The sequence below is a fragment of the Myotis nattereri genome (assembly GCF_964212035.1).
Source record: "Myotis nattereri genome assembly, chromosome: 8".
Taxonomy (NCBI): Eukaryota; Metazoa; Chordata; class Mammalia; order Chiroptera; family Vespertilionidae; genus Myotis; species Myotis nattereri.
Window position 1 is genome coordinate 12,769,090 of NC_138083.1, and position 14,851 is coordinate 12,783,940.

General features: G+C 48.8%; 1 protein-coding gene across 1 annotated transcript; it reads left to right on the forward strand.

The window, feature by feature from the left end:
* The first annotated feature begins 2,950 nt into the window (after nucleotides 1-2,950).
* On the forward strand, nucleotides 2,951-13,740 carry SPATA2 (spermatogenesis associated 2). Its single transcript, XM_081096710.1, has 3 exons — nucleotides 2,951-3,100; nucleotides 8,706-9,149; nucleotides 10,456-13,740. Exons 2-3 carry the CDS (start codon nucleotides 8,814-8,816, stop codon nucleotides 11,674-11,676), a joined length of 1,557 nt encoding a protein of 518 aa, XP_080952836.1. The 5' UTR covers nucleotides 2,951-3,100; nucleotides 8,706-8,813; the 3' UTR covers nucleotides 11,677-13,740.
* The last annotated feature ends 1,111 nt before the right edge of the window (nucleotides 13,741-14,851 follow it).

A 14,851-nucleotide genomic window follows, 5' to 3' on the forward strand; every position in this document is an offset into this window, starting at 1 on the left:
AATATGAATTTGTGGAATGACTGGAAAAACAAATGATCTACATTTGTATTGTTGTCCCGATATATACGCATCCTTAGAAAATATCTAGTCTTGGTTGATGTTTTGGTTTCCATTCCAGGGTATATCTTTTTCCTTCCACTGCATGCCTCACAGAGTTATGTAATCCTTTAAAAGTGATGCATAGTAATCATTGGTACAGATACACCATTCCCCTACTTATGGACATTTAGAATGTTTTTTAATTTTTATTTTTGGAATGTTTAAAAATATATTTTTATTCATTTCAGAGAGAAACGGGGAGAGAGAGAGAGAAATATCAATGATGACAGAGAATCATTGATCGGCTGCCTCCTGCACACCCCCTACTGGGGATTGAGCCCGCAACCTGGGCACATGCTCTGACTGGGGATCTAACTCTGACCTCCTGGTTCATAGGTTGATACTCCACCACTGGGCCACACAATGAAGTGACAGGTCTCTTGTGTATTTACACTTGTTTTTCTGGTAGGTGCCAGGAAATTAATTGCTTGGTCATTGGATTGCTTTCCTTTTTTGCCCTATACATGCCTGTATTGCTGGAATTCATGTGTTACTTTTGTGATTAAAAAACACCACCCCCCTATAAGACAGAAGTAGGTAGATTGTTCCTGTTGTTGGCTCTTAGGAAGCAGAGGTGCTTAATCATTGTCATATGACTGTTATATAACCTGCTAATCATTATGTAATAAAATCTGTAAAAGATACTGTGATTCCACATCACCAAGCAAAGAAATCTCGGGCCTTCAACCCTGTCTAAAATATGAGAAACATGGCTCTCTTCAGTGACTTTGGGTCTTTTCTGATGTGAAATATCACCAAGTCTCAATGACCAAGGTTTCCTATTGGTAAAACCTTAAAAATCTGTTTCCTTTTTGACTGTCACAGAACCACAGAGCTGGAAGGGACTTATTAGCAGGCTCATGCAGTCTTACAACAGTTTCCAAAGGACAGTTTTGAGTTGTTGCAAAGTCAGAGAGTTTGGATGAAGCTGGAATTCCTGTAAACACTATCACCTTGCAGGTGATTAGAGAGGAGCTTAAACATTAGCTGATAAAAGCTGAAGTACATAAAGTCCTTGAGTGATGCTCAGACAGCAACAGATATAGTAATCGCTGCTGCTTGAATAGCAGGTTGTTGGTTCTCCAAATGCGTCCCCATGTACTATGTCATTGACTCCTGAGACGAGCCCACTGGCTTTAGCTGGGGACACCAAGGCTGAGAGAGAATCCTACCATTAAGGATCAACTATTGGGCACCTCATGATCAGGCTTGTTCAGAGCTCAGGGAAAACAGATGTATAAGGAGCTCCAGGTCTTGTGGGGGGAGTCAGGTTTAAAAATGTAATCCACTGTGGCTAGGAGCTGAGATAAAATGATGAAAGACAGCCCAGCCCGAGTGGCTCAGGGGTTGAGAGTGGACCTATGAACCAGGAAGTCACAGTTTGATTCCCAGTAAGGGCACATGCCAGGGTTTTGGGCTCCATTCCCAGTTGGGGGTGTGCAGGAGGCAGCTGATCAATGATTCTCTCTCATCATCGATGTTTCTATCTCTCTCCCTCTCCTTCCTCTCTGAAATCAATAAAAAATATTTTAGAAAAATGATGACAGTGTTGAGGGAACCAGAGGAAGGCTGGTCCTTGCCGGGGAAAAATCATGGAAAGCTTCCAGAAAGGCTGTGAGGACTGAGCTGGGGCAGGAAGCCAGAAAAACTAGGAAGGGATGAGGTGAGGGGAAGGACATTTACGCGGTGGGAACAGCATATAGAGGCACAGAGGCCAGGAGGGTAGAAGAGCATGAGAAGTGCAGGGAGCCAAGAGCATGTTGGGGCAAGAGAACTTGGCATGGAATGGGCTCTAGTCTTTAATAAATGTCTGGGATAAGTTAGGGAGACAGAATGAATGGTTCAGTTGCAAATATGCCCAACAGTCTTGAGTACGTACTAGAGATTCAGTGAGTGGTGAACCACAGAAACCGAGTCCTCGGGGAGCTTATGGGCAAGGTGGTGGGTGGGAGCAAAGACAAACCCATGAAATGAAGTAACAAGCCACCAATATTGATGCCAGCGTAGCCCACGCCGCTACCACAGGTGCCTGTTGAAAAGTCAAAAAGCAAGGAGGCACTATCTTGGTTTTCCCCACTGCCGACTTCCATTTAAGGAAATTGAGGGCAGAGAGAGGTAATTTCTTTTACCTTAACCAGGTTTAAAAAGAAAATATATTTAGCTCTTTCTGCCAACTATTGTAATAAGCGGTTTCCATATATGAACTCAATGCTCACATGAATTCCCAGGAGACGGTACTATTACAACTCCATTTTACAGGTGAAAAAACTGAGGCGCGGGGAGGTTAAGCAACTTTCCCAAGGTCAGGCAGCTAGTAAGTGGCAAAGGCCAAGCTGGGAGGACAGCCTGTAGCATCAACCGTGCTCTCTAGGCTGGATTCAGTCTCCGCGATCCGGCTTCTCCTGCTTCTTTAAGCCTGGGCTTCTCCGCCCGTAAAAAGGAAGCGAGGGATCCAGCTGTCAGCCTCTGCCAGGGGCAGGCGAGAGCACAGCTCCGGGGTCATCTCCACGGAGGGCAAGCCCGGGAGGCGGAGGCCCAGGGTCGCTCAGTCTGGGCTAGCGGCTCGGACTCCACCGCCCCGCTCCTCACCGGTTCCCATGACAACTCGGCTAGCTGCCATCCAGGGGCGGACGGCGTGCGTCACTTCCGGATCCGTTTACTTCCGGGTCCAGGCCCTAGCCCGGGTCGTGCCTTTCAGTCTCTACAGTGAAATTCCGCCGCTTCTGTGCCCGCTCTTCTGCCTTCCGCTCCTTCCTCCTTCGCCCGTGGGCATCGGCTTTTCCCGGCCCAGCGCGCAGCCGCGGCCCGGCCTCCCTTCGGACCCACCTCCGAGGAACGTCATTTCCTGGCCGATTGTTTCCGGGTCGCCGCTGGCACCGGGGTACAGGTCTCAAGCCCCTGCAGCCGCCCGGAGCGGCGAGAGCCCACCCGGCCTGGTCTGGCGGCGGCCGCGGCTCTTTCTCGCTTCCCTCGGCCGGGCGTCTTCGGGGGCAGTGGCGGGGTAAGTGCGGTGACCGCGACGGAAACAGCCTCTGGGGTTTTCCCAGGCGGAGGGAGCGTTCGTCTCGGCGTCCAGGGAGCGGAGTCCCCTCCCGCACGGCGGGAATGACGGGCGGGCCCGCCTTCTCCGCACCCCGGGGCCCAGCTTGTGTCTTCAGGATCCCTGCTCCCCCAGAGACTGCTCGGCAGACCCCTAGGGCCAGACATGGGTGGCTCTGGGCAGTCAGGAGGAACACCCCCTCGTTGGCGTCTAACCGAGGAGGAGGACATCCCGCTTCCACCGTGGGGCCGTGACGGCGCAGTGGTCCTCAGCCCGATTTTTGGCGGTCGACCTGGGCTTGTACTCGCTGTGTGACCTTGGACAAGTCACTGAATCTTCTGAGCCTCAGTTGCCTAATTAATTAGTTACATGGGAGTGAGCTCGCCTGTTAGGACTGTACTGGGTATGAAATGAGCTAATGCCTGTGCAGCACCATCTCTGGCATACAGCAGGCGTCCCATAGATGATAGCTGCTGTCAGTTCATTCACGGGCCCGTGGGGAGGCCCCGAGTTTGGGTCTAGGATTTTTTTTTGTTGTTTGTTTTGTTTTGTTATCACTGACGTGGCCTTCCAAGGTTACCAGGCTGGGAATAGCCGCCGCCCGCTTCTGTCCCCTGCAGGGAGGGGACACTGCTTCCTCCAGAGCCCCTCGCAGAGGCAGCTGCCGCCAGGGAAGCCCGATGTCAGCACCGCCGGGGTTATTTTCAGAGGTTGGGGAGGCCTCTGTCTGTCTCTGACCTTCTCTGGAATCTGGTTGGGGTGTGGGGACCCTCTGTTCTTTAACAGCCAGCGGAAGCTGTCTAGGATATGCCCCCAGAGCCTCGGGCTTGGAAACGAGTGCAAAGGAGTGGGGTGAGGAGGTGACAGGGTTGAACTGCTCTGGCCTCGCCGCTGCTGGGAGGCCGAGGGGCGTCCAAGCCCGCGGAAGCTAGACCAGGGATCTGTGAACCTGAGGACTGGGGCAGTGCTGGGACCAAAATAGCTCCCGCTGTGCAGGGAGGGGGCGCCTTCCTATGCAGCTTGGGGAATGTTTCTGCTTGAATGGGCCAGCTGAGGAAAAGCCAAGCCAATGCTTTGCTTCCCAGAATCATTTCAGTTGCATTCAGTGGGGTTTTAAACAGATTAAGTTTTCCTTTGTGATGTTTAAAAAATAATAATTAAAAAGCCGCCTCCTCCTATCTAGCTCTTCACTGATTTGCTTTTCATAGGAGGTCCAGGTTGTGCCCCTTTTGAAAAGCAAATCAGTGAAGTGCTGACCAAGCCTTTTGGCTCTGAGCACCCGCCTGACTTTGTTAGGGATGTTCAGTGCCTTTTTTTTTTTTTTTCCGCCAGACTGGCACATCTTGGCTTTCCAGTGCTTGGGTTGCCTGGAGAAATTAACAGCTTCTGTCACTGTGCTGTCTGGTCTGTAACCACACTGTTTTTGCAGTGAGCGTGTTTTCAGTTCTTGCAGAGTGTTGGAAATAAATTGCTGGTTCTATGCTCAGAAAAGACACCTGCTATGACCAGCTATAATGCAGCCTGTATTCTCAGAAAATGTAATCAGGACGGATGATGTCAGCTGCTTCACCACTGGCCAGTCTCTGGCCAGCCTCTTCCCTTGGCCCTGAAGCTTACATCATAGAGCTTCCAGCCCCACTGTGTGTGAGAAAATGAATTTTGCCACTACAGGAATTTTGGAACTCTGCTCTCCCTGCCATAGGGCCTTCTAGCTTAGCTGAGCCCTTTCAAGTAGAGCTGTCCAGCAGACCCAGCTGACAGCTTTGCTTAAAAGCAGTGCAGCTGAGAGCTTGAGCCAGGATTTGGGCATCCGAGGAAGGTTCAGATCTCAGATCCACTTCTTAGGTAGTCTTGTGACTTAGGACAAGTGACTTGGCTTCTCTGAGCCTCAGTTTCCTCTTTAACCTTGGGGCCGTCCTGTGGATTTCATTGAATTACACTGAGCTTCAGCAGAAGGCCCTTATATACCAATCTCTTGGTGAATGGTATTAATTTTCACAATAAATAAGACAAATGGGAAAAAAGCACAGGTGCCAGGATTGGCCAACTCAAATTCAAATTGCAGCTTTGATTTGAAGCTCTGTTGGGCAGATTATTTAGTGACTTGGTTTCCTCATAGCATTATTACATGGTTTAGACAGGATGATGGAGTTGAAGCAGAAAGCCCAATGCTTAGCACATAGGACCTCAATAATTGTTTGTTTCCGTCTCTCCTTTCCTTAATTATCTTTTAGCATTCATTTTCTTTCACCGTTTTTCTCACTACCGAGGTTGGTACAAGATTCTTCTTAGATGTGTTCTCATCCTTGACTTTAGGATTTTGAACACCAACTAGGCTGTTTGGATCCCTTCTCCTTGCTTATTGTTTGCTAGCAACAAACAAGGGTGTGGATGTGGTGTGATTACAGAGCAGCAGACGCAGAGCTTGAGGGTGGCTGACTTTGTAAAAAGAATAAAAATAAGAGCCCCAGCTGGTTTGGCTCAGTGGATAGAGCGTCGGCCTGCGGACTGAAAGGTCCCGGGCTCAGTTCCGGTCAAGGACATATGCCTGGGTTGTGGGCTCGATCTCCAGTGGGAGGCGTGCAGGAGGCAGCTGATCAATGATTCTCTCATCATTGATGTTTCTATCTCCCCTCCTCTCTGAAATCAATAAAAATATTAAAAAAAAATAAATAAAAATAAGAAATCATCTTCTAAGACAGTGGTTCTCAACCTGTGGGTCGCGACCCCTTTGGGGGTCAAACGACCCTTTCACAGGGATTGCCTAAGACCATCGGAAAACACATATACGATTACATATTGTTTTTGTGATTAATCACTATGCTTTAATTATGTTTAATTTGTAACAATGAAAATACATCCTGCATATCATATATTTACATTACGATTCATAACAGTAGCAAAATTACAGTTATGAAGTAGCATCGAAAATAATTTTATGGTTGGGGGTCACCACAACATGCGGAACTGTATTAAAGGGTCGCGGCATTAGGAAGGTTGAGAACCACTGTTCTAAGGGCTCAAGGCTGACTTTTCTTGAATGAAAACTCACAGCAGTGTTTAGGAGGCTAGATGTCCCTCTGTTTAAATTGTTCTCAGGTACCAACAAGCAGTCCTTGGGGCCGGAGGCAGGATGGAAGCTTTCCTTAGATAAATAAAAAGTGATAAATGCATGTGGGTCTCTATTAGCAAGGACAGTGATGTCTTCTCTCAGGTTGCAATGCAATTTTGTTTTCCAAGAGAACACACATAGTTTGATACTAGACAGTAAAGTCTTCCAACTAGAATTGAGGGCAGGACTATGTCTTCTCAACTCTGTCCCTTATTGTTCCTACCACCTGGTATCCGCCCACACTGCCTCCAGCCCAGTGCCTGGCACGAGGTAGGTGCTTCGTAAATCCTTGATGAACTCAGGAATCGTGGGGTGATGGGAGCACCACAGGCTCCAAGTCAGAAGGTCAGGCTTGGAACCTTGGGTCCACCGTTTTCTAACCCGGAGCTACTTAGGACGTAGAGCATGTCCTGTCTCGGAGCCTCTGCTCCTCTCTCCAGCTGATCGCCAGGATTCTTGGGCGAGCTAAAGAAACTAAAGGGGTGGCATCATGATTGCTTACATCCTTTGCATCATTCATTTAACCTGTTTCATCACTCAGTGTCAGGCCCTGTGTTAGGCAACATGGTGAACAAAACAGATGTGGTCCTTTGCTTTTGTGGAGTTTACTGGGTAATGGGGGGAGACAAAGAGAGGAAGTTAGTAAGTGAATAAATACGGTGATGATTTCAGATGGTGATTATCCCAGGATGAGTGGATAAAGAACTGGGAAGGTGGGAGTTACTGAGCTGGGGTTGTCAGGGACGGCTGCTATTTGAGCTGAAGCCTGAATGAGAGAGCCAGCTATGGGAAGAGTCAGAGGAAGAAGATGCAAAAGGAACATGTGCCACGGTCCTGAGATAGAAAGGAGCTTGTTGTATTTGAGGAGCAGACAGGTCATGTGGGTGGAACTTGAGGGAAGGGAAAGACTGCCATGTAGAGCCTTTGACCTTGGTCAGGGGGTCAAATGCCATTTCCCACTGCTGGGAGCCTCCTTCACTCAGACAGCAGGTATTTCTAAAGCACAGGCCCTGCTCCCTGCACCCATGGTGTTGTGATCAGGAAAGGAAGGACAGGTGAGTGTGAAAATGCATATCCTGTGAGATTTGTCCCACTCTGATCTTACCTTCCTGAGAAAGCTTGGCATTTTGGGGGGTATAGCACCTTCAGACACAGGAATGGCTGCTTGTCTGTCAAGGACTTCTTTTAAGCCAGCATACTGATTGCATACAATCCTCCCACCAACTCTGGACTCTGGGTACTATTATCAACCCCTTTTTTCAGATGAGATAACTGAAGCCCAGAGGGGTTGAGTATTTTGCCAAAGTAACCTAGAAAAGCAGACCCAGGATTCACACCCAGGAAGCCTTGCTTCGGAATCTGTTTGTCACCCCTGTGCCATGTTGCCCGCCCCTGGCCCTGGCAATATCCTTCAATAAATCCAATTTGCTCCCAGCATTGTGGCATGAAGAATATTGCTGGATCTGTAAATGTGCTACTAACGGGTGGCCAAGCAGACAGCAAGAGCATATAAATTGTGTGTATCTCAGCTCAGAACATTCTATCCTCTCCCAGCAGAACTGTAAACTGCTCTTAAGGTAAAGGGGAATGCGGGCCATCACAGGCAGATATAAGCACTCTCCAGGGGCCAGCAGCCAGCGTGGTCTCTTTTTAAAATTGCAAATAGGATCATGTCCCACTTCCCATTGCTTTGAACTCTTCAGGCAGGTGCTTCACATGGCTCTTGGAATAAATATAAAATTCTTAACGTGCCTTTTGAGGCCTTGGGGAATGGGATGCTGCATTTGCCTGCAGCTTCATCTCCCCTTCTCTCACTGCTGCAGCCGCACTGTGGGCGTCCTTCTGTTCATAGCCAAGCTCTTTCCTTCCTGCCTCAGGAAAGCAGGGTGTGGTGTTACAGGCATGGACTTTGGAACCAGACTGCCAGGTCTCTCATCTCAGATCTGTTTCTGAATAGTTTTTAACTTTCAACAAGTTTCTTAGTGTCTCTAAGTCTTGGTTTTTACATCTGTAAGATGGGGATAACAGTAGTATCTATCTCTGAGGGTTGTTTGAGAAGACAGAATGTGTTAGTACAGGTAGGTCCCTGGGACGCAGTAAACACTGATAGTGTTAGCTCAGGGCCTTTCTCCCTTCCGACACCTCTGCTGTGACACCTTTCGTCCACCTCTTTGCCTGGCACACTCCTCATCTTTTGTGTCTGTCACGGCCTCAGGAGGATTTAACACTACTCCTCCCACAAAACCAGGTTATGTGCCCCTAATACTTTTCATTTATGAGCTCACCTGGGAGCATGCAGTACGTGTTCAGTAAATGTGCTGAATGAATGAGCAAAATGGGGCCCAGGACTGGTGGTGCCCACTGTACCTTGGGCCAGTTCTGTGTTTTGTTTTGCCACAGCTGATATGTGGACCATTGCAAGGGATGACCTGCTTCTCGTTCTTCCCCTTCCAGAACACTCCGCTGGTCCAGGTGGGCAACATGTTAGTGCTTCTAGCCATGTCCCTGCCTCTAACCCAGAGGCCATGGAGGAGATAAGGTAGCCCCTCATCCCTGGATCTGATGGGGAAGCCCAGTTCAATGGATACAAAATATAAGGATGACTTATTTCGGAAGTATGTGCAGTTCCATGAGGGCAAAGTGGACGCCACCCCCAGCAAGCAGCGGCCTGGCAATGATGAGTACCTGCGGGTGGCAGCCTCGACCTTGCTCAGTCTGCACAAGGTGGATCCCTTTTATCGATTCCGGCTGATCCAGTTCTATGAGGTGGTGGAGAGCTCCTTGCGTGCGCTGAGCTCCTCCAGCCTGCGGGCTTTGCACTGCGCCTTCAGTGTGCTGGAAACGGTGGGTGTCAACCTCTTTCTCTACCCATGGAAGAAGGAATTCAGAAGCATTAAGGTAAGGTCTAAGGTAGGGCCCTCCACACTGGTCTCCCTTCTGCTTTCTTGTCCCTTCCAGTCCGTCTTGCGAGGGCTTGTGCCAGTTTGATCACATTCCTCCTCTGCTTGCAGACTCTCCCGTGTTTCCCCCCCGCCTTTGAGATAACAACCAGAATTACCCCCATGGCTTCTCACCTTGTCTGTCTGTTAAATGTCATCTCTTAACTGGGTCCCCACCTCTGGCAGCTCACATCTGCTGCTGGGAAGTTAGAAAGGCAGGCAGCACCCAGGTTGTGTGGAACCTTGAGGCCCAGGGCAGAGGGCCTGGATTTGTCCTAAGGGGATTGAAAAGTAAGGCGGTGCCATGATTAGTTTACATTTGAAGAGAATCCTCTGGCTGGTGTATGGGCAGTAGACTGTATGGGCAAGAGTGGGGCAGGGAGACCAGTTAGGAGGCTGCTGTAGAGGACCAGTAGTAACAGAGGAGTGAGGAGGAGGAATCTGGGAGAGAATTCTGAATCATTCTGAAGGCAGTGATGGCTCAGGAGGGTTTTCACTAAGTCAGGGTCTTAAGTCTGACCTCGAGGGTGGGGCAAGAGTAGGTTTACAGTTTGTGAGGACGTGAAACACAAGTTTTTTCTGGTATTATTATTTATTATTTTCCACATGAACAATTTAAAACCTACTTTTGCTCCACCTGTATTCTTCAGACCTTTTATTTTTTTTATTTTATTATTTTTTAAAAATATATTTTATTGATTTTTTACAGAGAGGAAGGGAGAGAGATAGAGAGTTAGAAACATCGATGAGAGAGAAACATCGATCAGCTGCCTCCTGCACATCTCCTACTGGGGATATGCCCGCAACCCAGGTACATGCCCTTGACCGGAATCGAACCTGGGACCTTTCAGTCCACAGGCCGATGATCTATCCACTGAGCCAAACCGGTTTCGGCTCTTCAGACCTTTTAGAAATGCCAGAAAGGAATATTCTCATTGCTCATCTGGCCCTGCTTCTGATCCTCGTTCCTCACCGAGTTTGCCCTGCTCCTTACAGGGAGTAGGGCTGTGGTGCCGAGTAGAAAGCTAACTGAAGGCTTTGTCCCCTGTGCTTAAGATAGGAGTGGTGCAGCATTTCCCTCACACCAGGGCGCTGAGCTGTTGGTAAGCGCTAGCCTCTGCCTCCTGTAGTGAGAAGCTGTTGGGATCACTCCCTTCCCTTCTGTGGTTTCCTGCTTCCAGTTCAGACTAGGATGTGCTGCGCTCTGAGGCAGCCTCCCGTGTGTCAGAGAGAAAGTCCCTTCTCTTTGTCCCCCTTCCTTCCAGACCTACACCGGCCCCTTCGTTTATTATGTCAAGTCCACGCTACTGGAAGAGGACATCCGAACCATCCTGAACTACATGGGCTACGTGCCTGAGTTGGGGACTGTGTACAAGCTCACAGAGTTGGTGGAGACCCTGCAGGTGAAGATGGTCTCCTTTGAGCTCTTTCTGGCCAAGGTGGAGTGTGAGCAGATGTTGGAAATCCACTCCCAAGTCAAGGACAAAGGCTACTCCGAGCTGGATGTGGTAAATGAGCGCAAGAGCAGTGCAGAGGATGTGCGGGGCTGCTCCAACGCCCTGCGGCGGCGGGCTGAGGCCCGGGAGCACCTGCCTGCTTCAGTGGCTCGAGTGGCACTCCAGAAGTCGGCCAGCGAGCGGGGGGCCAAGGACTACTACAAGCCGCGTGTGACCAAACTCTCGAGGTCAGTGGATGCCTACGACAGCTACTGGGAGAGTCAGAGCCGGAAGCCGCCCCTGAAGACCTCGCTGAGCCTGCGGAAGGAGCCTGTAGCGGCAGAGGTAGGGGATGACCTCAAGGATGAGATCATCCGCCCATCCCCCTCGCTCCTGACCATGTCCAGCTCCCCCCATGGCAGTCCTGATGACCTTCCGTCCTCCTCCCCCAGCAATGGCCTTGGCCTGCTGCGTGGCACGTACTTCTCTGCTCAGGATGACGTGGATCTCTACACAGACTCAGAACCTAGGGCAGCATACCGGAGGCAGGATGCCCTGCGACCAGATGTGTGGCTGGTCAGAAATGATGCCCACCCTCTCTACCATAAGCACTCGCCCCCCACCAAAGAGTCCGCCCTATCCAAGTGCCAAAACTGCGGCCTGTCCTGTAGCTCCTCCCTCTGCCAGCGCTGTGGCAGCCTGCTCCCCTGTCCCCCAGCCTCCAAGCCCAGCACCTTCCCCAGCAAGTCCTCCACCCATGACAGCCTGGCCCATGGGTCATCTCTGAGGGAGAAGTATGCGGGCCAGACTCAGCTGGTGCACCTCCACTCAAAATCCAAGTCCTCCACCACAGCCACCTCCCGCTGTGGCTTCTGTAATCGCCCAGGTGCCACCAACACCTGCACTCAATGTTCAAAAGTTTCCTGTGATGCCTGCCTCAGCGCCTACCATTATGACCCCTGCTGCAAAAAGAGTGAGCTGCACAAGTTCATGCCCAACAACCAGCTGAACTACAAGTCCACCCAGTTCTCCCATCTCGTGTATAGATAAACTGGGCCTTGCACCTCTGCTACAAGGGCTACACCACTGATCTTTCTGGTTTCATGGGGAAGATGTGTTCATGCATTGATCTGGGAAGCAGAGAACCGCACTTGACCATGTAGGTGCCGGGGATATGGGTCAGCTGCACCATGTAGGAGTTCACTTAGTGACTAACATATTTCAGCTGATGGCTGCTTTGTCGCCTGACAAGGGAGAGGGTGGCACTTCTATTTAGATTCATTTTTCTAATCTCTTTACCCCTCCCCCCCCCTTTTTCTTTTTTTTTTTTTAAATGAAAGAGGATTTCTATCCCAGGGACTCTTGCCACATCTACCCTTCCCATCACAAAGCCAACTTGGACTGGGAAGGGCCCTCCAGGTCACTTCCTGGAATGGTGAGCTAGAGGCCTGTTGGCTTGTGAAATGAGCCCTCCTGCCACACTGGGCCTCTTCTAATGGCTCATCCCCTTTGCCACTCCCTCCCCAAATACAGTATTAGCTGAATGTCATCCTGTGGCCACCACAACTCAGTTCAGCCCATGGTGTTTGTGAACTTTGCTCCAACACATTGAAGTGTGGACCTTCAACAGCAGGACTGACTCCCCCTTTCTGTTGTTTGCACATGCCCCTCTTACTGTACTGTAAATAGGTAATTTTGGAAGTTTATTTTTAAATAAATAATCAACTTGCTGTGCGTTTCAAAGTGGTTAAAATATTATGTAGCTATTTATAAAAATGCCCGGGTTCTTTAGTCTTCCAAGGGAGTATCTCATGCCCTTCTGTGATGTGTCCTCCACTCACTGCAGTGAAGGTAGAGCAGAGAGTGTGGGGGCAGATGAGGCACAGAGACAGTATCCCTGAGTAGTCAGTGGAGAACCACTGTCTTCCCTACAATAAATCTCTATACACCTACCTCCAGTGTGCACTTCGGGGGTTAGGGCGGGCCAGGAGGTCGGTGTACCTGCAGATTGTGATGACCTAGTGACGAGTCAGGAACCTCACCTGCGGATCTACAGCCTGGTCTTTGCCACTTGCCAAGTGTGAACCTTGCACTCCAGACTTCTTCAGTCTTGCTTCAGAAGGAAACTCATTTGGGATTCCCATCACCCCTCCATCTCAGTCCTCTTCTCTTCATCTGTTTCCAGGACTCTGCAACATTTGCGATCTTTTTGCACTAAAAGTGGGCAGGCGTTGGCGTGCACCCATCAGACAGGTGTCTCCGGAGATTCTCAGCTGAGCCTAAGCACTTCCAAACCCAAGAAGGCCCTTTAAACTCCTCATGTGAATCACTGACCCCTGGATGTTCCTTTTGGGGTGCAGAGCAGGAGTGGGGCAAGAGTTTGAAAATAAAACTGGTTCCTTGTGAAATAATAATATATTCTAGCCATAAATGTTTGTGATGTACAGAATGTTATAGGAATTTACATTCAGTGGGTTTTCTGGTGGAAGGAGGTATTCAGCTCTTGAACAAATTTAAATCTGGCTGAATCCTGAGGCCACTGTGAATTTGCTGGTGTTCTTCCAACTCAGTTGAGTGATTTTAAGGTTTTTCAAATCTTCTATGGCTTTTTTATATATCTAGTAGATCAGATGTAGATATTCAATGTGTATGTAAAGCTGAATTTCAACCAACTTTATTACTAAGACCACCCCTTTCTGGCGCATTCATCTTTGATGTTCTTCCTTTCCACATTTCAGAAGGGTAATGCCTGTCCCACTCCTGAGAACTCTAGTTTTCCATTTCCAGATCACTCCAGCACTACAGTAACTTAACCAGCCGTGATGCCACGTACTTATGCAGTGGACAAAAGCAGGAATGGCTAGCTTGTTCTCAGAGAGAAAGTCCAGTATTTGTATCATCACGGAAATACTGTGTTCGTGGACTGGAACAGGAACTGCTCTGACCATGCTCCTCCTTGGTGTGTGTCTTACTGTATGAAGTTGCTGTGAGTGAGAAAGTTAAATATATGCTAATTTAAAAATGCAGATGTTTTGCATTTGATTTCTACCAAGAGTTGAAATGTTGAGAGATGATTTAAAAAAAATAATAAAGTGTCTTCCATTATTAAATAAAGTGTTTGTGGTTTTATGTCGCCCTTCCCTGCTGCTTTGAAGTTTGAATTGCTCGGTTTTCCCCCCTCAAGCTATATTTAGTTCTTTAATAACATTTTCTTCTTCATGAAACTGACAAATAATAAGAGCCAGCATTTGAGTGCTTATACTGTGAGCTAGGCACTTTATATGCTGCGACTTTACATGCTAGATCTTATATAAGTCTCAACACTCCTATAAGATTACAGATGGGGAAACAGGTGTATACAGAGTTCAGTCATGTTGCCCAGGAGAAATTACTGTTGGTGGTGACTGACAGGCATTAAATAACATTTGAAGGATGTAATGAAAAAAATTAATTGCATTTTTAATTCTTTCGATCCATTTAAATGCCTCAAGGAGGAAGTCAGTTTAATGCTAGCTTGTCTTTAACAAAGAGAAAGCAGGTGTCAGGCTCAGAGCCTTTGGCAGGATCTTAGCTAGGCTTTCAGTTACCTTCTTTTTAGTATAGGCGTACTGGTTTTCCATCTACAGCAATGGTAGGAGATTCCTTTAAAAATAAATTTAAGGTGTTTTTTTAAAAAATGGTTGACTCAAAAGCAAAATATATGGCAAAAATCTTAAGGATGGTACAAGAGCAGTGGTTATTTGGGATGTCCTGTGCCCATGATGTTGAATCCACTGCTGGGTTGGCCCTACACAGTGGCTCAGCTGCAGGGGAAGAGACTGAACAAGTTTCTCCATCTCAGGCACTGGGTGAACAAATAGCCAGGCCTGGGGCCGTATCAGAGGCCCAGGTGCTGGTTTGGTTTTAGCTGTAGCACAGGAAATGGCTCCCACCATCCTGGCTGCCAGGAGCAGCAGCTCCTAGAGGTGAACACCCAGCCTGGGAGAGCAAAGGAAGCCACACACTCGCTGCTGCATCCAAAGCGGAGAGGAGACTTCAGGCAGATTGCTTAATTTGTATATGTAAATGACAGCATATTTAAACATCATCAGGCCCACCAGATGTCCATTAGCTCGGCTGCCAGCTCCGAGCACCCATCTGTGGCACCCACATGCCTGTACCAGTGTCAGAGGGATGAGAGCTGCAGCAAATTGAACCCTGATCTTCATTCACCCTTTCTCCCTTG